The following is a 25599-nucleotide window of genomic DNA, read 5'->3' as shown; positions in this document are numbered from 1 at the left end:
TCTGCTGCAAAGGACCTCTTCAAAGTGTTGAAGAGCAAAGATATTACCCTGAAGACTAAGATGTGCCTGACCCAAGCCATGGTATTTTCAATCACATCATACGCGTGTGAAAGCTGGACAATGAATAAGGAAGACCAAAGTAGAACTGACACCTTTGAATTGTGGTGTTGGAGAAGAATACTGAATATACCATGGACCTCCAAAAGAACGAACAAATCTGTCTTGGAAGAAGTGCAGCAGAATGCTCCTTAGAGGCAAGGATGGTGAGACTGCATCTTACATACTTTGGACACGTTGTCAGGGGGAATCAGTCCCTGGAGAAGGACATCATGCTTGGCAGAGTACAGGGTCACCGGAAAAGAGGAAGACCCTCATGAGGTGGACTGACACAGTGGCTGCAACAATAAGCTCCAGCATAACTACGATTGTAAGGATAACGCAGGACCGGGCAGTGTTTCGCTCTGTTGTGCATAGGGTCACTATGAGTCAGAACCGACTCAATGGCACCTAACAACAACAACAACAACAACAAGGTGGAATGTCATGGATTGAATAGAAAGGGATGAAACGCGTTTACGAAAGTCACAGCCCAGATCCGATGGAAGGGGAGGTTCCCTGGGGTGTGACCTCTATCACCTTTTATCTTCCAAGAGATAAAAGGAGAGAAATGTAATCAGAGAGATATAAGTACCTCATGCCACCAAGAAAGATGTGCCAGGAGCAGAGCACATTCTTTGGACCTATGGTCACTGTGCTGAGAAGCTCCTAGGTCAGGAGAAAATGATTGATGACAAGGACCTTCTCCCAGAAACAACAAAGATAGAAAGAATTCCCTGGGAGCTGGCACCCTGAATTTGGACTTGTAGCCTCGTAGACTGGGAGAGAATAAATTTCTCTTTGTTAAAGCCATCCACTTGTGGTATTGCTGTTATAGCAGCACTAGATAACTAAGACACTTAGTGAAGTAGAGGGTTAGGGAGAAAGAGGAAGACCTTGACAAGACTAGACTGACACAGTGGCTGCAACAATGGGCTCAAACACAGCAACAATTTTGATGATGGGGCAGGACCAGGAAGTGTTTTGTTGTGTTGTACCTAGGGTCACTATGAGTCAGAATCAACTCGACAGCATCTAATAACAACAACAGCCACTATGCAAGGCAGGAACGCAAGCGGAAATCTACATACAACTGTTCACTGCAGCACTTTTCACAAGAAGCAAAAGATGAACACAGCCAAAATGTCCATCAGCAGATGAATGGATACACAAACTTTGGTACGTACACACAACTCCACAGGGTTTTCAAGGCTCTGACCTTTCAGAAGGAGATCACCGGGCCTGTCTTCTGAGAAGTCTCTGGGTGGGTTTGAACCCCTACACTAGTAGATGAGCAATTAACTGTTGGTGCAAGCCAGGGACTTCCAATGGAATATTACACACACTCCCCAAAATGAAGTCTTGATGCATACGACAACATGGATGAAGCCTGAAAACACCAAGCTGAGAAAAGTCAGTCAGTCAGAAAAGGAGAGATGCATTCTGATCTCACTTATAGGGCAGAAGCAAATATACACAAAACAAAGCTTATTAGTGGTTACCAGGGGTGACAGGGAGGGGGAAGGAAGAGTTTTTGATTAGGATCATTGAGTTTATGTGAAAGGTAGTGGAATGATTTGGAACATAAACCGTGAAATGCTTGCACAGCTTGAATATAAGCAATGTTTAACAAATGCACATGTAGAAATTGTTGAAATGGCGTGTTTTATTATGTATATTTGGAACACAATAAAAAAAATAACATGAAGATCAATAAAAAGGAAAGAAGAGCTCTGTGGAATTCTCGCTCTGCACACACACACACACATTTTTCTTCTAAAAAAGATGAGTAAAGAATCCCTGAGAGCAAAAAGCACAGTCAATTACCCCCCGTTTTTATTGGTCCATTTCTTGTGGTGACCTCATAAGAAGCCAATTCTTTGGAACTCCAAGCCCCTATATAAGTCCCTGGAAACCTAGGTTTGTGGTCTTTCTGGCTCAGGAAGCTCTTTCAGTGACCTGAGACATCGTGACCAAACTTGGCTTGTTTTCTCTTTAAATTGTGGTTTTTCCATTTCCTCGCCAGCTATTCTTATTTTCTCTTTGTTTTTCCTCATTTGCATTCATTCGTTTTTCATTTTATTCTTCCTTTACATCCTCAATTTTTCTTTTTTTCTATGTACTTGTTAATTTTTTTATCATCTTACTATTATTGTTTTATTTTGTATTTTTTCTTATCCTCATGTTATTTATTCCTTTTTTGAATCTTTCTCATTGATTTCTTGTTTTGTTTATATATACAATTTATCTTAGTTTTATCAGTTTTTAAAATTTTACTTCCTCTTTTCTCATTTTACCTTTTTGATTCTATTTTAACTTTTTCTCATTTTTTCCATATTTCATTAAGTTTTTAGTCACCACTTTTTAGGGTTTTGGGTTTTTAAGTTTTTAATCCTACCACCAGGGCACCTCTTATCCCAAAGGCCGCTACACCTTCGCACCATAGCCAACATGCTGCAGAGCCACTTAGCCTTCTCTGCTGTGGAGGAAACTCATGTGGGACGCTACCACCTCCTCAGAACCATCGGCAAGGGGGCATCTGCCAAGGTCAAGCTGGCCCAGCACATCATCACCGGCCAAGAGGTAGCCATTAAAATAATTGACAAGAGCCAGCACACGTCCTCCGACCTCCACAGACTATACAGAGAGATAGAAATTATGAAGAATCTCCATCATCCAAATATTGTAAAGCTGTTTGAAGTCATAGAGAATGAGCACGCCCTCTATATAGTGATGGAGTATGCAAGTGGAAGGGACCTCTTTTACCACCTAGTGAATCATGGCTTCATGAGCGAAAAAGAGGCCCAAACGAAATTCCAACAAATAGTGTCAGCGGTGAAGTACTGCCACGACAAGCGTATTGTTCACAGGGATCTGAAAACAGAAAACCTACTATTGGACAAGCGAATGAACATCAAACTTGCAGACTTTGGTTTAGGAACTGAATTCATCACAGGGAGCAAGCTGGATACCTTCTGTGGCACTCCGCCTTATTCTGCCCCAGAACTCCTTCAGGGAGAAAAGTATGACGGACCCCCAGTGGATGTGTGGAGCCTGGGAGTCATCCTATACTTCATGGTAACTGGATCTCTGCCTTTTCGTGGGAAGACCTTGACGAAGCTGCGAGAGCAGGTGCTGCAGGGACAATATCACGTTCCCTTCCACATGTCTAGCCAGTGTCAACACCTGCTCAGTAAAATTTTCATTCGTGACCCAAGAAAGAGAGCCACATTAGAGGACATCCTATCACATCTATGGATGAAGGTTAGCCATGAAGAAAAACAAAAGCTCTATGTGCAGCCACTCCCAGACTACGATAACCACTGGCACACTGAGGTGACGGTGAACACGGGTTACATGCAGGAAGACATTCATGACTCACTGTTGAACCACAATTACAATGATGCGAACGCCACCTATCTGATCCTGCGTCACGAAACATACGAGATTGACAGCCACACCAGCACCCTGGAACCCCAGGCTGAAGCCCATTGCACCGATAGCCACACTCCTTCCTCATCCCATGAAGTGCCTTCTACCGTCTGTCCTAAACCCAAACAGCGTAGTTACACCGAACCCACCATTCCCACCTTTGGTTACTACATCCGCGATGCTTTGAACACTCTATCTGAGGGAGGGATGGGGACCTCCATGGTGTCTACTTCTCCATCATTCTCCCTGGCCCTGGCCCACCTGCGGCAGCAATCTACCACAGCCTGGGCACAGCCCAACCAGGACTCTGACCTGTATGCCAAGGTGAGAAGCAGTGAGGTGCCACACCCCATCACACCACCCCAGTGTGTTTCTGTGCCTTCCTCCTCAGCCTACACCATCAACGAGAGTGCCGGGGCCCCGGAGAAAACCAGTTTTACCCAGGGAATGTCAAAACTAAGCTCCGTAAATGAGGAGCAGGTGCATGAGTTACCTGACCAGCCGAGTTTGCCCCAGACTGTGAGTCTAGCCTCTTCCTCTGAGGAGCAGGTGCATGAGTTACCTGACCAGCCGAGTTTGCCCCAGACTGTGAGTCCAGCCTCTTCCTCTGTCAGCAGCCAGGGCTGGAAGCGGGCCACTGGGAGGTTCTTTAAGCTCATGAGAAGATGCCTTTGTTTTACATATGACAAAAAGGACCACAAAGCATCAGACAGCAAAGCTGCACAAATGATCAAACCTCAAGAGGCCAAACCACGCTCTCTCAAATTTACCTGGAGGATGAAGATCACCAGTTCCTTGGAGCCCGACGAGATGCTGCAGGAGATCTGTCAAGTGTTGGATGCCAATGGCTGTGACTGGGATCTCACCCACAAATACACACTGCTGTGTATGAATGGCACACCAGGACAACAGGACTTCGTTCAGTGGAGGATGGAGGTGTGCACTCTGCTTCGGAGGACTCTCAATGGGGTAAAAGTGAAGAGAATTTCAGGGACCTCTGAGGCCTTTAATAGCATTGTCTCAAAAATCACCAGGGACCTTGCACTTTAAAATGGGGGCAGCAGAGCTGCCTGAGAGAAAACAGGAGTTCCAAGGTTTAAGCTCCTTTGTAATTTTGAAGGCAATGTTCGGAAAACCCACCTAAAAAAGGTGCCCGAAATTCACTTCACTTGAACCCTGTTGAGCAATCATCAAGGCAGTGTGCATACCTTCATCCTCCACTGCACAAAGTCCTCTTGGCCTGCACGTCACGTGTGCACAGCAACACATATGCCCGGGAGACATCCCACTCGCAGCTGTTGGCATCGCACACTTGGCAGATCTTCCACATCATCTCATTGGGCTCCATGGAGCTGGTTCCTCCACGTAAACTTCAGCGACAACAGCTTGGCCTCTCCAGGTTTAAGCACTTCCACCTCGTCTTTGCTCTCAGATTCCTACAGATCCGCTGCAGCAAACATGAAGCAAAGAATTCATGAAAACAAAACAAACACTCCCAAATTCATCCGTTCAGACAGACAAAGGAAAGCTTGTAATAGGGAAAGCCACTTGATTCACTAACACGGCCATCGAGATCTCTCTGGAGTCCCTTGGGATGCACTGAACAGCAAACCAGAAAGTTGTCGGTTTAACTCCACACACAGATGACTTGAAAGAAAGGCCTCCAGTCTATTTCTGAAACATCTTGAAGCTGAAGAAAATCAGACCAAGTCCACAAGAGCCAAAGTATGACCTTGAGCTTGTCCCACCTGAATTTAGAGACCATCTCAAGAATACATTCACTGACTGAACACTAATGACCGAAGACCAGGCGAGTTGTGGAATGACATCATATGTTCTTCCTTGTGAAAAAATTTGGAGTTTAGCCATCAAATTAGATCCTGGGCCATGCGAAACTCAACATGGAAGACTTTCAAGTGGGCCTAAGTATTTCAAGAATAGGCATCAATTCTATTATACATTGGATCCTTTTCTGAACCTGTTTATTGTTTTCAGAGGGAGACCACCTGCCCTATCGTCTCCACCCTAGGAGAAATTTTTCTAGCACACCCATTTATAGAACTTTAGTAGCCTTGGAGGTGGCATGCCAATAAATTTTGCCCAAATTGACCTTGCTTCTCAGCTTTTCATGGTTGGCTCTGTCTCCTGTACAGTGACATGTCTATATTTTTTAACACTGGGTATCAGTTTCCAACAAATATTTCCGTATTAATGGTTTTGGTAGGCCTAGCACACACTGGAAGCAGGTAGTTGTCAATTTGGTTAGACTCTCCCACGTGAAGAGTGCTTAGATAGCTCCATGGGATTAAATCCATTTTCCATAAGAAATTGCTTTGCTATAACCCCCCCAGCAGCCATGCCTGATTACTGGGGGCACAGCCACAATTACAATTCCTATAGGACATACAAAATACTGAGTGTTATTTAAAAAAAAAAAAAAAAAAGAAACTTGTGTTTTGACAGTGTGAGAAGGTTACATTAGGGAAGAACTTCCAAGCTAGTTGTAGTTCCTGATTTTTTGAGACATGCTTTGGTCCACCTAATTTATACCATATACTTTATCTTCCTTGCATGTACTGATTAGTGACCACCGCCCTTGATCACTTAGTTAGTGGGATTCATTTCTGCCTCAGGAAAAGGGCTCGTACTGGTGGGGGAGAGAGAGCATTATAATTAGTAGGAAAATAGATCAATACTTCTAAGGGCCTATGGTTGACAGGATTTACATTCTGAAAAATATGTAGTGCAGCTTAAGAAAGAGCTTGCCAAAGTGATGCGGGGGCATTCCAAATACTGAGTTCCAACCACTTAAGCCTGTCCAGAGTCATTTCTCAATTTATTGTCCTGCTAAATGGATGGACCCCCATTACCAAATTCTACATCATTCCCAATATCTCCTCCTTTTCCTTCTTACTACTTGTAGTGAGTTAGAAATATGTGGGGCTGAGCTGGCAAACCAAGACATGTAATCCTGCAAATAACACTGAATAAATCTCAGTGGCCCCCTGCCATCCCTGGCTGCTGACACAGGGAGAGGCTGGGCTCACAATCTGAGGCAAACTCGGCTGGTCAGGAATCTCTTGCAGCTTCTCAGCATGCAAAGAGCTTAGTTTTCACACTCCCTGGAGGAAACCAGTTCCTTCTGAGCTCCACCAATGCTGCTCATGGTGTGGGATGAGGAGGAAGCCTCACAGACACACTGGGAAGATGTTCTAAACTGCAGCACGTCACTGTTGCTCACCCTGGAGCACACTCCAGAGTCCTGGTTGGGCTGCACCAAGTCTGTCCTGGATTCGTGGTATATGTAGGACTGGGGTGGAGAGACTGAGGTACAGGTAGATGCCACGGAGGCCCCTGATCCTGAATCAGATAGACTGTCCAAAGCATTGTGGATGTTGCCCTGGCCAAGGTGGTCTTCACTTAATTTCTGGAATGGTCAATTCCGTGTTTGTTTGTGAAAACGTTGCTGTTCACAGAGGGCACAGGACTGGCCTTCTTTCTCTCCAGGATGGGTTGTTCTTATGCTTCTGCTCTTCTGCCCTGACCCCTGGTCCTCCTCAGGCCGCATATTTTTTGGCATAATTGCAAGAGGAATTTTAGGTACGCCTCATGGACTAAATTATGTCCTCCCCAAAAAGTGTGCATCACTTTAGCTGGATTATGATTCCCTGTATCTTGTGACTGTCCTCCATTCTGAGATTGTAATTTTATGTTAAAGAGGATTAGGATGGGATGGTAACGCCATCCTTACCCAGGTCACACCCCTGATCCAATGTAAAAGCAGTTACCCTGGGGTGTGGTCTGTACCACCCCTTATGTCTCAAGAGATAAAAAGGAAAGGGAAGCAAGCAGAGAGTTGGGGACCTCATACCCCTAATAAAGCAGCAACAGGAGCGAAGCTTATGCTTTCGGCCTGGTGTCCCTGCACCTGAGATGCTCCTCTATCAGGGGAAAATTGATGAGAAGACCGACAGAGAAAGAAAGCCTTCCCCTGGAGCTGACACCCTGAATTTGGACTTTCAGCCTACTATATTGTGAAGAAATTAATTTCTCTTTGTTAAAGCCATCCACTTGTGGTATTTCTATTACAGCAGCGCTAGATGACTAAGAGAGCTGGAATGGCAGCCTCGCTCTACCTCCTCTGCTTGGGTTAGCAAAAGAGGGTACACTGTACACCATGAGATGAACATCCACTGCAGGCTGCTACGGCCCTCTGTCTCAGGTGTTTTACGACCAGGAGCAGATAGGTGACTATCACAACACTGTAATTTGGCATCATCAATAAGCACTGAATCTCTCACCATGTGTAACACATCACCTCAATCCACTGAGGGTCACTGTAATCTGGGTGTGGCTCCACATACAGCTTTTGTTCTTCATGACCCACCATCATCCACGGATGTGTCAGAATTGCCTCTGAAGTACCTCTCTCACTAGGGTCATGAACGAAAATTTTGCTCAGCAGGTATTCATACTGCATAGTCATATGGAAGGGAAAGTCCCTTCACTACCGCCTGCCATAGTATCATGAAGGTATTTCCAACAAAAGGCAGGGATCCACCTACCAACAAATACAAAATGACTCTGAGGCTCAACACATCCACTAGGGGGGGGTCTGTCATACTTTTCTCCCTGAAGAGTTCTAGGGCAGAATAAAGGAAGGGAGACTGCCACAGGAGGTAGACAGCTTGTTGCCCAGGCTGAATTCATTTCCAAGGTCAAGACCTGAAAGTTTGCTGCTCCTTTTCTTATCTAATAGTAGGTTTTCTCTTTTCAGGCCCCTCTGAACCACACACTTGTTATGACAATCCTGCACCGCAGGCACTATCTGGCAGAATTTGGTGGCTTGAGCCCCTTTTTCCCTCATCCTGCCATGAGCCCTTGCATGATGAAACACCTCCCCTCCACTTACTTATTCCATCACTATGTGGAGTGTGTTCTCATTCTTGATGACTTCAAACAATTTCACAGTAAACACTCCCACAGCTCCATGAAGGCATTTCCACCAAAAGGCAGGGATTCACTCACCAACAAATACAAGATGACTCCCAGGCTCCACACATCCACTGGGAAGTCCGTCGTACTCTTCTACCTGGAAGACTTCTAGGGCAGAATAAAGAAAAGGTATGATTGAAAGCCTTCATAATTTTAACCTCTCAGGATAGTATGTGGATGCTGCAGGAGGTTGCTGGGTCTTCCTAATGATCTTACCTTATTCCCAGTGAGGAGAGCTTTAGCCAACTTCACCTTGGTAAAGGTACCTTTGCAGAGGTTTTCGAGCATTTGGTAGTCTTACACATGGGTCTCCTCCTCAGAAGAAATGGCCGAGAGGCCTCTGCATCATCTCGGACTTGGGTCAAGTCTTACTTAGCTTAGGGCCAATGGGTCCCAACACAGGATTCAAAGTGGTAAAAACTGATGACTAAATAAAAACTAGGCCCCTGGGTGGCACAAATTGTTAAGCCCTGGATGACAAGCCAAAAGGTTAGTAGTTCAAACCCACCCAGTGGCATCTCCAAAGTAAGGCCTCGTAACTGATTCTGAAAGGTCACAACCTTCAAAACCCTGTGAAACAGTTCTACTTTGCACGTTTGGTGTTGCTGCGAACTGTTATCTACTCAACAGCAACTAGTAACATGCAAATAAAAACTTAATTAAAGGAGAAAAAGATGAGAAAAAGCATATAAAAACTAGAAAAAAAAATACAAAATAAGAAAATGAAAAAGTGACAAAAATCAGTTTCATTTTGGGGGTTAGTCTGTGGAGGTTGGAAGAGCTCTGCTGGATCTTGTCAGTGATCCTGGCTCTGAAAGTGGCCACGTTTGGATTCTGGCCTACTGAGTTCCAGTCTCTCATTCAGAGCCCTACCAAAGGGCAATGTTAAAATGAATCAAGTGGGAAAGTTCAGCAAGACGCTGAGATATGTTATATGAAGCTCTCACCCCACCAAAGGGGGAAAAGAAACCTAGAAGGTGTTCCTACCCTGTGAGTATCCTGAAAAGAGTCAACAGTTGACATCAACACAGCAAATGTTGAATCAAGGAAAAGATGGCTTCAAAAAGGTAAGGCAACTTTGTGGTCTCTTTTCTTGCCTTTGCCCCATCTCCTCCCCAACTCAGTGGTTCATCTTATAGCAGCAGCACTTGCTTCCGATCCCAGGGTGGGACCCTGTTCCTGGCTCCAGTTAGAGTACAGAAAATCATTGTGTGTGTCTCTTCTAATCTTTCTGGGGATGCCTGAAGGACTAATGCAAGGACCTTGTCTCTTTCACCCAACTTACGACCCAGGCTGCTAAGGTGGCAGGCATTTATAAGGAAAGATTGCAAGGGGAACTAACAGCTCATAGAGGGCTGAGGCTAAACGGTATGCTCAAAACATACCATAGATAGCCTAAGGCCTAAAAGCCAAAACTGGGGAAGTACTTCTTTGGAAAATCAGGATATTCAAAAGCAACTGTGTGTTTGGGAAATTTAGCAGGCTACAAATACCTAGAGCAAAATTTCTGTTCAGAAACTACCTGAGAAAGACCTACACTTTTTCTCACTCTATAAGTGTTTCAGGAGCGCCCCAGCACAGAGCCAATCTGCACAGACTGGGAGAAGTATTTGTGGGTTTTGTTTTGATTTTTTGTTTCTTTCTTTTTTCTGTGTATTTTTAGCTCCTCTCATTTCAAAATCACTCTAAAAGCACTAGATGGGAATTTCCATTTTCCATTCCACTATAAAAGGAACTTGGATGTCCCTTGCATGCTCACAATAAGAAAACCCTGAAAAGCAACAACTCTTCTTAGCTCTGTCACAGATCTGAACTCACAGAGCAATCTGCTATCCCAGAAGCTGGAGATACACATGCACTACTACGAAGAATCCCTGCTTACTGGGAACAGAGAATGCCACCACCGTGACTTCCACCTCCTGACCTAGAATCATATGTGATTAGGTGCCGATGAGTTGATTCCAACTCATAGCAGCACAATGTGACAGAGTAGAGCACCCCCATAGGATTCTCTAGGCTGGAAATGTTATGGAAGCAAACAGCCAAGTATTTTCTTCTATGGAGTTGCTGCTGGTTTTAATCAACACCCTGTTGGTTAGCAGCCATGTGCTTAACTAGTATGCCACTAGGGCTCCTTACTTCAGTGCTAATTGACTAATCCCTGGAAACTGAGAGAGAGAAATTTCACAGGGCCTAGCCTTATGGTACCTTCACACTTCGGTGAATTTCTCATAAAGGAGACTCACTAGGTTTTCACTGTCAAACTGTAAGAAAAAGTCTCTCGTAATTCCAGTTGGAAAAAAAAAGTAACCAACTGCAAACACTACTGTGTTCTTGACAACGTTCTACCCTTAAGGGAAACGGTTCTACCACCCTTTCAACCAACCTAACCAACTTCCAATTTTTTAGAGCCTAATAGACTTGAGGAAGGGGAAATACCAAACACCATCTAACATGCCACATAGGGGGAAAACTGCCTACCTTCAGTCCTCATCGAACATACCCAAAAAAAAAAAAAAAAAACCAGTGCCGTCGAGTTGATTCTGACACACAGTACCCTATAGGACAGAGTAGATCTGCCCAACAGAGATTTCAAGGAGCGCTTGGCGGATGTGACCTGCCAACCCATTAGTTAGCACGCGTAGCACTTAACCACTATGCCACCCAGGAAGTCCTCATCAAGCATAGGCTTGACAAAAACGTGGAAAACACACACAGACTGAAGAGACTGCGTAAACAACAGGACAAGGCTCAGATATGGCACCTTTGTTAGAAATATTAGACCAGGAAATTAAAATAGCTATGATAATATGATAAGGCTCTGGGTAAAAAGTGGACAACATGCAACAATAAAAGGGTAATGAAAATGAACAGACTGAAACTCAAAGAAATACTCAAAAAAAATATCAGAAATGAAAAACACAGTAACACAAATGAAAAATGGCACCGATTGGCTTATCAGTAGGTTGCACATGTTTTAAGCAAAGAATCAGTAAGGTTGAACATTTGTCAGTGGAAGCTTGTCAAATTGAAAAGAAAAAAGAGTGAAAGAGAATAAGAAATGGGGGACAATCCCAAAAAGTCTAACATATGCATAGAGGGAATACCAGAAGCAGAAGAGAAAAAGGAACACAGGAAATATTTAAAGTTTTAATGGCACAGTATTATCTAAAATTGTTGCCAGACACCAAATCACAGATCGAGGAGCCCACAGAACACCAAGCAGGATAAATACCAAAACATCTAAATCTGGGAATAGGATATTGAAAGTGCAGATAATTACACAAAGAGGAAAAACTTACATAAACAAGAGGAAACAAAAACACTATACCTATAAAGGAACGAGGATTTAGAATTCATCAGACCTCCCCAGAAACCACGCAAGCAAGAAGAGTGTGCAGTGATAAACGTAAAGTGTGAAAAGAAAACTCTAGCTGAACACAAGCTAAACAACAGATATTTCAGTGACCACCTATAAACAAGAATACATTCATTCCAAAAAGTCACTAAACAAATACAGTAAAATAACCTTCAAGAATTTAATTTAAAAACATTAAAAGGGAAAGGTGCAGAATCTGATTTCCAAGTTGCCACTTTATAATATTAAAATGTCCACTTTAAAAAAAAATCAGAACGCATACAAGAAAAAGAAAATTTGTTCCATTCAAAGGAACAAAATAAACTGACAGAAAACGTTCCAGTCCACACATCAGACTTACTAGACAAAGACTTCAAAACGACTGTCTTAAATATGCCTAAAGAGCCAAAACCAAACATGGAGAAATATCTAAAGGAAATCAGGAAAACTATGAAAGAAAATTAGGCTATTAATAAGAGATAATATAAAAAGAAACCAACAAAAATTCAGCAGCTCAATAGTGCAACCACTGAAATAAAAATTTACTAGAGAACGCAAACATTTCAGAAAGAAGACGAAACTATCACAAATTTGAAAAAAACGGATATTGAAATTACTGAGTCCTCAAGAGCAAAAAAAAATAAAATAAAAACAAGTAAACAAAGCCTATGAGATCTGCTAGACACAATCCACATGACCAGCATTGCTACCCGCAAAGGAGAAGAGGGGGAGAAAGTGACAAAAATCATACCTGAAGAAATGATAACTGAAAAGTTTCAAAATTTGATGATAGATGTGAATCTACAAACTAAGAAACAAATTTCAAGGAAAATACACTCAAAAAAAAACAAAACAATCGTATTAAACGGAAATCTAGAACATCACTCTTTTTCCAATAGCATCTAAAAAAGAAAATATGAGGAATAAATTGAACTTAGCAGGCAAAAGCTTATACACTGAAAACTACAAAATACTGCTGAAAGAAATTCAAGAAGACCTAAATAAACAGAAAGGAATACCGTTTTCATGCAGTGGAGGACTTAATATTGTCAAAATGGCAATTCTACCAAATCTATCTACCGATTCAGTGTAAGCCCGACGAAAATTCTAAAAGCATTTTTGAACATTAACGGAAAAGCCAAACCTCAAGTTCACCTTGAATTGCTAGAGGCCCTGAATAGCCAAAAATAATCTTCAAACACACGGATCAAAGTCACATGACTCACACTTCTCAACTTCAAAACAATTGTAAAGCTGCAGTAATCCAAACTGTGTGCTATTGGCATGTGAATAGACATACGGACCAACAGAATGGAATTCAAACTCTACAGATAAACCCAATCATATCTGGTCAATTCATTTTCAACAAGGACGCCAAATACATTCAATGGGAAAAGAAGACACTCTTCAACAAAAGGCACAAAGAAAACTGGATTTCCACATGCAAGAGAAGGAAGCTCAACTTCTACCTCACGTCATACAAATAACTCAAAATGATCACTGAACTAACTAAAGATAACAACTAAAGTCATAACATTCTTAAATAGAAGAGATTACAGGGATTGGCAATGGGTATTGACCTAAGACAGAAAAAGCATAAACAACAAGATAAAAATTGGATTATGTGCAAGTTACAAATTTTGTCCATCACTGTTTAGGAAGCATTGAGTTTGTGTTTATAGGACAGAAAATTTGGCAATGGATATTGGTGACAGTTGCACAACATGATTGATGTAATTGGTGTCACTGAACTGTGTACGTGAAGATGCTGAATTGCAAATGGTTTGTATAATTTCACAACACTAAAAAAGGTAAAAATAATCTTTAAGAAGTAAACACGTTCCAAGGGAAAAACAGACATTATCAAGAAATTAAAAAGAAACCTTAGGGGGTGGAGCCAAGATGGCAGTAATAGGAAGATGCTTTCTATCCAGCCCTCTTTACAACAAAGACCTGAAAAACAATGAAACCAGTATATTTGTGACAAGCTCCGAGCCCTGAGCATAAAAGGCAACCTTAGACAGGAACTGAGGGGCAGGGGAAGGAAGAGACCGTTCAGAAGCGGACAGGAGTTACCGGACCTGAATCGCTGGGAGCCCTCAGGCACCATTCCTGGAGCAGAGCGGCTAGGCAGTGGCAGCTCCGCTTCAGAGCAAGTCCTGGGGCACACTCACCTCCTCCTGAGAAGCTGCCTAAGTGTGTCCCGGGGGGAGGGGCCACGGAGGCTGAAGGGGATGGGGTGGGGCGGGGCACAGTGGGCGGGGCCGAAGGGTGGGCCAGGAGAAGAGCAGTGACTCCTGGGGCCAGGGTCACAGCACCTTAGGTGCCTCTGGGAGGAGGCAAGGGAATTAAAATGGGAGGATCTGGGAACAAGAGCTCTCTGCCCATTTTTGAATTGGGTTGTTTGTCCTTTTTGTTGGTGACTGTCATGAGCTGTTTAGATATTATACATATTTGGATATTGAAGATATTGAACCCTTATTTCCCAGATAGTTTCCAAAATTTTCTTCCATTCTGTAGCTTTTCACTTTCTTGATCATGCTCTTTGATGCACAAACGGTTTTCATTTTGTTGAATTCCAACGGACCTATATTTTCTTTTGTTGCTCACATTTGGTGTCACATCTAAGAATCTCCCTGAGAATCAGCCATTGAAAACCCTCCGGAACACATTTGTACTCCGACACACTTAGGGTTGCCATGGTCTGAATACCCTGGATGGCAAACTGGTTTTTCTCTAGGCTCTTTCTACTGCCTGTGTTTTCTATCTCCCTCTACAGGTGACTTTCTGTAAAAAAAAAAAAGCAACTGGTTTTTCTCTAGGCTCTTTCTGCTGCCTGTGTTTTCTATCTCCCTCTACAGGTGACTTTCTGTAGCTTACCACAATTCCAGGGGTCCTAGTAGCAGCCCATTAGTCTTATAGCCAAAAAAAGCTGGGAATTCTCTGCCTTGTTTTCAGTACTGGGTCAACAGATAGGTCATGGGTTCAGCCCATCATTGTGCACATATTAATGTGAGACTAGCCTCTGGATATTGCTAATAGATGTCAGTGGTTAAGGAACTAGGGTCATATGTGAAGTTTTCAGGAAAAGGCCAGCCAGGAGAGGGCAGTTATGGGACTCTGTACTAAAATTAGGTTACCACAGCAAGCTAAACAGAGTTAGACTGATCATCTTGTGCAGTGCTCTGGCTAACGTCATAGGCAAACTTGGGCTGATTAAAAAAAAAAAAAATTTTTTTTTTTTTAGCAACCATATATTCTTCCTTGTGAAAAAATCTGTAGTTTAGCCATCAAAATTAGATCCTGGACCATGTGAAACTCAACATGGAATACTTTCAAGCGGGCCTAAGTATTTCAAGAATAGGTATCAATTCTATTATACATTTGATCCTTTTCCATACCTGTTTATTGTTTTCAGTGGGAGACCACCTGCCCTGTCATCTCCACCCCAGGAGAGATTTTTCTAGCACACCCATTTATATAAACTTTAGTAGCCTTGGAGGTAGCATGCCAATAAATTTTGCCCAAGTTGACTCTGCTTCTCAGATTCTCATGGTTGGCTTTGTCTCCTCTACAGTGGGATATCTATATTTTTTAAGAATTCCCCAGGAGAGTAACATTCAGGCATCACATTTCCAACAAATATTTCTGTATTAATGGATTTCGTAGGCCTAGCACACACTGGATGCAGGCAGTTGTCAATTGGTTACAATCTCACATATGAAGAGTGCTTAGATAGCTCCATGGGATTAAATCCATTTTCCATAAGAAATTTCTTTGCTATAACCCGCCAGCAGCCATGACTGTCTACTGTGGGCACGGCCAGAATTACATACAAATATTGACTGTTATCAAAAAAAAAAAAAAAAAAAACCTTGCGTTTTGACAGTATGAGAAGATTAGATTAGGGAAGAACTTCCAAGCTAGCTGTAGTTCCTGATTTTTGAGAGATGCTTTGGTCCACCTAATTTATACCACATACATTGTCTTCCTTGCATACACTGATTAGTGAACACTGCCCTTGATCACTTAGTTAGTGGGATTCATTTTGCCTCAGTAAAAGGGCTTGTACTGGTGGGGGAGAGAGAGCATTATAATAGTAGGAAAATAGGCCAATACTTCTAAGGACCTATTGTTGGTAGGATTTATATTGTGAAAAATATATACTGCAGCTTAAGAGAGAGCAAGAGCTTGCCAAAGTGATGCGGGGGCGTTTCAAATATTGAGTTCCAATCACTTAAGGCTGTCCAGAGTCATTTTCCCAATTTATTCTCCAGCTGAATCAATGGACCCCCATTATCAATTTCTACATCATTCCAATACCTCCTCCTTTTCCTTCTAGTCACTTATACTGACGTAGAAAATGTGAGGCTGAGCTGGCAAACCAAGACATGTATTGCTGCAAATAAAACTGAATAAATCTCAGTGGCCCCCTGCCATCCCTGGCTGCTGACAGAGGGGGAGGCTGAGCTCACAATCTGAGGGAAACTTGGCTGGTCACCAATCTCTTGCAGCTTCTCCCCATGCAAGGAGCTTAGTTTTGACACTCCCTGGAGGAAACCAGTTCCCTTCTGGGTTCCACGCTGCTGATGATGGTGTGGGATGAGGAGGAAGCCTCACAGACACACTGGGAAGATGTTCTAAACTGCAGCACGTCACTGTTGCTCACCCTGGAGCACACTCCACAGTCCTGGTTGGGCTGCACCGAGTCTGTCCTGGATTCGTGGTATATGTAGGACTGGGCTAGGGAGACTGAGGGTACAAGCAGATGCCATAGAGGCCCCTGATCCTGAATCAGAGAGACTATCCAAAGCATTGCGGATGTTGCCCTGGCCAAGGCTGGTCTTCACTGAAGGTGTGGAATTGCCACTTTCCTGCTTGCTGGTGAAGACGTTCCTGTTCACACAGGGCACAGGAGTGGTCTTCTTTCTCTCCAGGATGGGTAGAGAGCTGACAGGTGTGTTGTTGTGCTGCTCCTCTTCTGCCCTGACTCCTGGTCCTCCTCAGGCCACTTATTTTTTGGCATAATTGCAGGAGGAATCTTAGGTAGGCCTCATGGACTAAATTATATCCCCCCCAAAATGTGTGTATCACTTTAGCTGGGTCATGATTCCCCTTATCCTGTGATTGTCCTCCATTCTGGGATTGTAATATTCTGGTAAAGAGGATTAGGCTGGGATGGTAACGCCACCCATACCCAGGTCACATCCCTGATCCAGTGTAAAAGCAGTTACCCTGGGGTGTGGTCTGTACCACCTCTTATGTCTCAAGAGATAAAAAGGAAAGGGAAGCAAGCAGAGAGTTGGGGACCTCACACCACCAATAAAGCAGCAACAGGAGCGAAGCTCCTGCTTTGGACCCAGTGATCCTGCACCTGAGATGCTCCTCTATCAGGGGAAAATTGATGAGAAGACCGACAGAGAAAGAAAGCCTTCCCCTGGAGCTGACATCCTGAATTTGGACTTTCAGCCTACTATATTGTGAAGAAATTAATTTCTCTTTGTTAAAGCCATCCACTTGTGGTATTTCTATTACAACAGCGCTAGATGACTAAGAGAGTTGGAATGGCAGGCTCGCTCTACCTCCTCTGCTTGGATTAGCACAAGAGGGTACACTGTACACCATGGGATGAAAATCTACTGCAGGCTGCTATGGCCCTCTGTCTCAGGTGTTTTATGACCCAGGAGCAGATAGGTGACTATCACAACACTGTACTTTGGCATCATCAATAAGCACTGAATCTCTTGCCATGTGTCACGCATCACCTCAATCCACTGAGGGTCACTGCAAATCTGGGAGTGGCTCCACATACAGCTTTTGTTCTTCATGACCCACCATCATCCATGGATGTGTCAGAATTGCCTCTGAAGTACCTCTCTCAATAGGGTCATGAATGAAAATTTTGCTCAGCGGGTATTCATACTGCATAGTCATATGGAAGGGAAAGTCCCTTCACTACCTCCTGCCATAGTATCATGAAGGTATTTCCAACAAAAGGCAGGGATCCACCTACCAACAAATACAAAATGACTCTGAGGCTCAACACATCCACGGGGGGTGGGGGGGAGTCTGTCATACTTTTCTCCCTGAAGAGTTCTAGGGCAGAATAAAGGAAGGGAGACTGCCACAGGAGGTAGACAGCTTGTTGCCCAGGCTGAATTCATTTCCAAGGTCAAGACCTGAAAGTTTGCTGTTCATTTTCTTATCCAATAGTAGGTTGTCTGTTTTCAGGCCCCTCTGAAGCATACCCTTTTTATGACAATCCTGCACCGCTGACACTATCTGGCAGAATTTGGTGGCTTGAGCCCCTTTTTCCCTCATCCTGCCATGAGCCCTTGCATGATGAAACACCTCCCCTACACTCACTTAATCCATCACTATGTGGAGTGTGTTCTCATTCTTGATGACTTCAAACAATTTCACAGTAACACTCCCACAGCTCCATGAAGGCATTTCCACCAAAAGGCAGGGATCCACTCACCAACAAATACAAGACGACTCCCAGGCTCCACATATTCACTGGGAAGTCCATCGTACTCTTCTCCCTTGAAGAGTTCTAAGGCAGAATAAAGAAAAGGTATAATTGAAAGCCTTCATAATATTTACCTCTCAGCATAGTCTGTGGATGCTGCAAGAGGTTGCTGGGTCTCCCTAATGAATCATACCTTATTCCCAGTGAGGATAGGTTTGCCAACTTCACCTTGGTGAAGGTACCTTTGCAGAGGTTTTTGAGCATCTGGTAGTCTCACACATGCATATCCACCTCATAAGAAATGGCTGAGAGGGCCCTGCATCATCTTGGACTTGGGGCAAGACTTACTTAAAAAAAAATTTTTTTTTTTTTTAAATCTTACTTAGCTTAGAGCAATCGGGTCCCAACATAGGATTCAAAGTGGTAAAAAAGGATGACTAAATAAAAAACTGGGGCCCCTGGGTGGCACAAATTGTTAAGCCCTGTATTAGTACATAAAAGGTTGGTAGTTCAAACCCACCCAGTGGCATCTCCAAAGTAAGGCCCTGTAACCACTTCTGAAAGGTCACAACCTTGAAAACCCATTTGGGGTTGCTGCAAGTTGTTATCTACTCAACAGGAAGTAGTAAAATGCAAATAAAAACGTACTTAAAGAAGAAAAACTTGAGAAAAAACATATATAAACAAGAAAAAATTAATACAAAAAAAAGAAAATGAAAAAGTGATAAAAATCACTTTTATTTTTGCGGTTAGTCTGTGGCTGTTGGATGAGCTCTGCTGGGCCTTGTCAGTGATCCTGCCTGTGAAGGTGGCCATGTTTGGATTCTGGTCTACTGAGTTCCAGTCTCTCATTCACAGCCCTATCAAAGGGCAAAGATAAAATGAATCAAGTGGGAAAGTTCAGCAAGATGGTGAGACAGTTATATGAAGCTCTTATCCCACCAAAGGGGGAAAAAAACCTAGAAGGTATTGCTAGCCTGTGAGTATCCTGAAAAGAGTCAACAGTTGACATCAACACAGCAAATGCTGAATCAAGGAAAAGATGGCTTCAAAAAGGTAAGGAATCTTTGTGGTCTCTTTTCTTGCCTTTGCCCCATCTCCTCCCCAACTCAGTGGTCATCTTACAGCAGCAGCACTTGCTTCTGATCCCAGGGTGGGACCCTGTTCCTGGCTCCAGTTAGAGTACAGAAAATCATTGTGTGTGTCAGTTCTAATCTTTGTGGGGGATGCCTGAAGGACAAATGCAAGGAGCTTGTCTCTTTTACCTAACTTATGACAAAGGCTGGTAGGATGGCAGGCATTTATAAGAAAGATTGCAAGAGGAACTAACAGCCCATAGAGAGCTGAGGCTAAAAATTATGCTCAAAATATACGATAGATTGCCTACGGCCTGGCAGCCAAAACTGGGAAGTATTTCTTTGGAAAATCAGGACATTCAAAAGCAACTGTGTGTTTGGGGAAATTTAGCAGGCTACACATACCTAGAGCAAAATTTATATTCAGAAACTACCTGAGAAAGATCTACACTTCTTTCTCACTCTTTCAGTATTTCAGGAGTGCCCCAGCACACAGCCAATCTGCACAGACTGGGAGAGGTATCTCTGGGGTTTGTTTTGATTTATTTTCTTTGTTTGCTTTTTCTATGTATTTTCAGCTGCTCTCATTTCAAATTCACTGTAAAAACACTAGATGGGAATTTGCATTTTCCATTCCACTATAAAACGAGCTCAGATGTCCTCTGCACGCTCACAATAAGAAAAACCTGAAAAGCAACAACTCTTCTTAGCTCTCTCTGAGATCTGAACTTACACAACAAACTGCTATCCCAGAAGCTGGAGATACAGATGGACTACTACAAAGAATCACTGCTTACTGGGAACGGAGAATGTCACCACAATTCCTTCCACCTCCTGACCTAGAATCATATGTTATTACCTGAAGATGTGTTGATTCCAACTGATAGCAGTGCAATGTGATAGAGAAGAACATCCCCATAGGATTTTCTAGCCTGTATATTTTATGGAGGCAAATAGGCAAGTGTTTTCTTCTACGGAGTCGCTGGCTGGATTTAAATCACCAACCTGTTGGTTAGCAGCCAAGCGCTTAACTATATGCCACTAGGGCTCCTTACTTCAATGCTAATTGACTAATCCCTGGAAACTGAGAGATAGAAATTTCACAGGGCCTAGCCTTATGGTACCTTCACACTTCGGGGAATTTCTCATAAAGGAGACCCACTAGGTTTTCACTGTCAAGCTGTAAGTAAAAGTCTCTCATAATTCCAGGTGTTAAAAAAAAAAGTAAACAACTGGAAACAGTACTGTGTTCTTGACAATGGCCTACCCTCAAGGGAAACGGTTCTAGTACCCTTTTAACCAACTTAATCAACTTCCAGGTTTTAGAGCCTAATAGACTTGAGGAAGGGGAAATAACAAACACCATCTAACCTGCCACATAGGGGGAAAACTGCCTAACCTCACTCCTCATCGAACATACCAAAAAAAAAAAAACAAAACCCAGTGCTGTTGAGTCCATTCTGACACATTGTACCCTATAAGACATAGTAGAACTGCCCCGTAGAGTTTCCAAGGAGCGCCTGGCAGATTCGAACTGCTGACCCATTAGTTAGCACCCGTAGCACTTAACCACTACACCACCAGGGATTCCTCATCAAGCATAGCCTTGACAAAAATGTGGAAACACACACAGATGGAAGAGACTGGATAAACAACAGGAGAAGGGTCAGATATGGCACCCATGTTAGAATTATTAGACCAGGAAATTAAAATCACAACATCATAAGGGCTGTGTATAAAAAGTGGACAACATGCAAGAATAGAATGGTAAACAAAGTGAACAAACTGAAACTCTAAGAAATATTCAAAAAATATGAGAAATGAAAAACAGTAACAGAAATGAAAAAATGGCACTGATTGACTTATTAGTAGGTTGCTCATGTTCGAGGAAAGAATCAGTAAGGTTGAAGATTTATCAGTGGAAACTTGTCAAATTGAAAAGAAAAAAGAGTGAAAGAGAATAAGAAACCTGGGACAATTGCAAAAGGTCTAATATATGCATAGAGGGAATACCAGAAGGAGAAGAGAGAAAGGAACAGAGGAAATATTTGAAGTTTTCATGGCAGAGTATTATCCAAAATTGTTGCCAGACACCAAATCACAGATCGAGGCACCCAGAGAACGCCAAGCAGGATAAATACCAAAACACCTCAACCTAGGAATAGCATATTGAAAGTGCAGATAATTACACAAAGAGGAAAAACTTACATAAACAAGAGGAAACAAAAACACTACACCTGTAAAGGAATAAGGATTAGGATTCATCAGACCTTCCCAGAAACCATGCAAGCAAGAAGAGTGAGCAGTGATAAACGTAAAGTGTGAAAAGAAAACTCTAGCTGAACACAAGCTAAACAACAGATATTTCAGTGACTACATATAAACAAGAATACATTCTTTCCAAAAAGTCACTAAACAAATACAATAATATAACCTTCAAGAATTTAATTAAAAAAAACATTAAAAGGGAAAGGTGCATAATCTGATTTCCAGGTTACCACTTTATAATTTTAAAATATCCACTTTCAAAAAAAAAAATCACAACACATACAAGAAAAAGAAAATTTGTTCCATTCAAAGGAACAAAATAAACTGGCAGAAAAGGTTCCAGTCCACACATCACACTTACTAGACAAAGACTTCAAAATGACTGTCTTAAACATGCCTAAAGAGACAAAGGAAAGCATGGAGAAATAACTAAAGGAAATCAGGAAAACTATGAAAGAAAATGAGACTATTAATAAAGAGACAGAAAGTATAAAAAGAAACCAAAAAAAATTCAGCAGCTCAATAGTGCAACCACTGAAATAAAAATTTACAAAAGAATGCAAACATTTCAGCGGGAAGAAGAAACTCTCAACAACTTTGAAAAAAGGCAAATCGAAATTACTGAGTTTAAGAGGAAAAAAAAATGAAAACAAGTAAACAAAGCCTATGAGATCAGCTAGACACAATCAAGATGACCAGCACTGCTACACCCAAAGGAGACGAGGGGGAGAAAGTGACAAAAATCATACTTGAAGAAATGATAACTAAAAAGTTCCAATATTTGATGATAGATGTGAATCTACAAAACTAAAAAAAAAAAAATTTTAAAGAAAACGCACTCAAAAAAAACAAAGCACTCGTATTAAAAGCAAAATCTAGAACATCACTCTTTTTCAAATAGCATCTGGAAAAGAAAATACTTAGGAATAAATTGAACTTAGGAGGCAAAAGCTTATATACTGAAAACTACAAAATACTGCTGAAAGAAATTCAAGAAGACCTAAATAAATGGAAAGGAATACCGTTTTCATGCAGTGCAAGACTTAATATTGTCAAAATGGCAATTCTACCAAATTCATCTACAGATTCAGTGTAATCCTGACGAAAATTCTAAAAGCCATTTTTTACAGAAATGGAAAAACCAAACCTCAAGTTCATCTTGAATTGTTAGGTGCCCTGAATGGCTAAAATAATCTTCAAACACACGGATCAAAGTCAGATGACTCACACTTCTCAACTTCAAAACAATCGCAAAGCTTCAGTAATCCAAACTGTGTGCTTTGGCACGTGAATAGACATACACACCAACAGAATGGAACTGAAAATCTACAAATAAACCCAATCATATCTGGTCAATTCATTTTCAACAAGGATGCCAAATCCATTCAATGGGAAAAGAAGAGTCTCTTCAACAAATGGTACAAAGAAAACTGGATTTCCACATGCAAGAGAATGAAGCTCAACTTTTACCTCACACCAGACAAATAACTCAAAATGATCAGTGAACTAACTAAAGATAATAAATAGAAGAAATTATGGGGATTTGGCAATGGGTATTTACATATGACACAAAAAGCATAAACGACAAGATAACAAATTGGATTACGTAGAAATTACAAATCTTGTCCATCACTGTTTAGGAAGCATTGAGTTTCTGTTTATAGGACAGAAAATTTGGCAATGGATATTGGTGACAGTTGCACAACATGATTGATGTAATTGGTGTCACTGAACTGTGTACGTGAAGATGCTGAACTGGCAAATGCTTTCTTTATATAGTTTTACAACACTAAAAAAGGTAAAAATAAACTTTAAGAAGTAAACACGTTCTAAGGGAAAAACAGACATCAAGAAATTAAAAAGAAACACTGGGGGTGGAGTGAAGATGGCAGAATAGACAGACGCTTCTGTCGAGCCCTCTTTACAACAAAGACCCGAAAAAACAAGTGAAACGAATGTATTTGTGACAAGCTGGGAGCCCTGAGCATCAAAGGCAAGCTTAGACAATGAACTCAGGGGTAGGGGAAGGAAGAGACCATTCAGAAGCGCAGAGGAGTTACCGGACGTGAATCACGGGGAGCCCTCAGGCAACATTCCCAGAGCGGCTACGGCGGTGGCAGCGGCGGTGGCCGGCTGGACCCAGCATTCAGATGCAGTTTCTTCAGAGAGAAGCAGCGGGCCACACAGCCTGCTCACACCTCCGGAACCTGCGGAGAAGGGCACTCTCGGCAAAAGGTAACTACTTGAGTATATTTTACCACCCCACCCCCACCCCCAACCCAGCTTCAGCAGCCGAATTCCGGGGCCTGAGATAGACCCTGCTGAGCACCTGGACTCGTCCTCCTGGCCTTATGGAAGGAAAAAATTTGTATCTGGGGGGAAAAGATAATTTGCTACCTCCATTAACTGGGGAAGTTCAGGACAGAAGCGGTTCCTGTCCAGGTATAAACCATCCGTGGACCCTGAGCACCTTTCCCTTCTGCATGGACCTGTTTGGGTTTATTTCGGGAGAAAAGGCCCTTGTAGGCAAACTCCAACCATTTTAGCGGTGCGGTGGACAGGTGGGTATTTGACGTTTGATATTGCTTTGCCTATTAAACAAAGTCCTCACCTATCCAAAACAGGGTCCTGATGACTGCTGGCTCCACTTGGGTTGCCCAGCCACGCGGGACACTCGTCCAGGGAAAACTGCTACCTACCAGTCCTTACACCAAAAACTTCGGGTGCCCGTGGTCCCTCTGCAGAGCCCATCCACCACCGCGCTCTAGGGAACAGAGACGCATTTTCCTCAGGGACACTTGGGGGTCAGTTTTCAGCCCCCTGCCTTGTTCAGAGCATGACCCTCTGCTACAATCAGATACCGATATATACGCCAATCACCCCTGCCCCTCTCAGACTGTAGGACAGAGCCCGTACCACACACTTGATATCAGCTACCTGGAAACCTGAGCTGAATTCATACAAGAAAACTGAATGGACTACTAGACTGATATACCTGATAACACCTCTACCCAGCTAAGGACAGGACACCAGAGCTGCAAAGGAGAAAATAATCCAGCTACTCACTCAGGCAACCCATAGGGGTATACCAAAACAAAACAAAACAAAGCAAGCAGCTACGACACAGTAAGCAACCATAAACTAATACAATAACTTATACATAGCTCAGAGACAACAGTCAATATCAAGTCACATAAAGAAACAGGCCATGATCACCTCAACAGGCTCTCAAAACAAAGAATCCAGGGATCTTTTAGATGAAAGTGCATCCCTGGAATTACCAGATGCAGAACACAAAAGAACCTTTCAAGGCATCAGGAAGGAAATGAGGCAATATGCAGAACAAGCCAAGGAACACACAAAAAAAGCAACAGAAGAAATCAGAAAGATTATTCAGGAATATAATGAAAAGTTTCATAAGCTGGAAAAATCCGTAGACAGACAGCAATCAGAAATTCAGAAGATTAACAATGCAATTACAGAATTAGATAACTCAATCGAAAGTCACAGGAGCACAAGTGAGCAAGTAGAAGCTAGAATTTCTGAACTTGAAGATAAATCACTTGGCACTAATATATTTGAAGAAAAATCAGATAAAAGAATTTTTAAAAATGAAGAAACCTTAAGAATCATGGGGGACTCTATCAAGAGAAATGACCTACGACTGATTGGAGTACCAGAACGGGGAAGGAGAACAGAAAATGCAGAGAAAATTGTTGAGGATTTGTTGCCAGAAAACTTCCCTGATAGTGTGAAAGATGAGAAGATATCTATCCGAGATTCTCATGAAACTCCACATAAGGTAGATCTTAAAAGAAAGTCGCCTAGCTTGCCAAAAACAAAGATAAAGAGACAATTATAAGAGCAGCGACGGATAAAAGAAAAGTCACCTACAAGGCAGA

The 25599-nt window shown here is 42.4% G+C and overlaps 1 protein-coding gene across 1 annotated transcript; it reads left to right on the top strand.

Annotated features, from left to right (window-relative positions):
- Positions 1–935: 935 nt before the first annotated feature.
- LOC100667192 (serine/threonine-protein kinase MARK2-like) lies at positions 936–24465 on the top strand. Its single transcript, XM_064279855.1, has 3 exons — positions 936–4497; positions 23798–23932; positions 24322–24465. The coding sequence occupies exons 1-3, from the start codon at positions 2548–2550 to the stop codon at positions 24463–24465; spliced, it is 2229 nt and encodes a 742-aa protein (XP_064135925.1). The 5' UTR covers positions 936–2547.
- The last annotated feature ends 1134 nt before the right edge of the window (positions 24466–25599 follow it).

Source organism: Loxodonta africana, chromosome 3 (genome assembly GCF_030014295.1).
Source record: "Loxodonta africana isolate mLoxAfr1 chromosome 3, mLoxAfr1.hap2, whole genome shotgun sequence".
NCBI lineage: Eukaryota > Metazoa > Chordata > Mammalia > Proboscidea > Elephantidae > Loxodonta > Loxodonta africana.
This window is presented reverse-complemented; position numbering and strand designations above follow the sequence as displayed.

Bases quoted from the DNA above. Each gene is read 5' to 3' on its own strand.
- LOC100667192 (XM_064279855.1), top strand. From the start codon at position 2,548: ATGCTGCAGAGCCACTTAGCCTTCTCTGCTGTGGAGGAAACTCATGTG. The intron at 4,498-23,797 runs GTAAAAGTGAAG...CAACATTCCCAG, and splicing joins TTCGGAGGACTCTCAATGGG to AGCGGCTACGGCGGTGGCAG. The intron at 23,933-24,321 runs GTAACTACTTGA...TATCCAAAACAG, and splicing joins AAGGGCACTCTCGGCAAAAG to GGTCCTGATGACTGCTGGCT.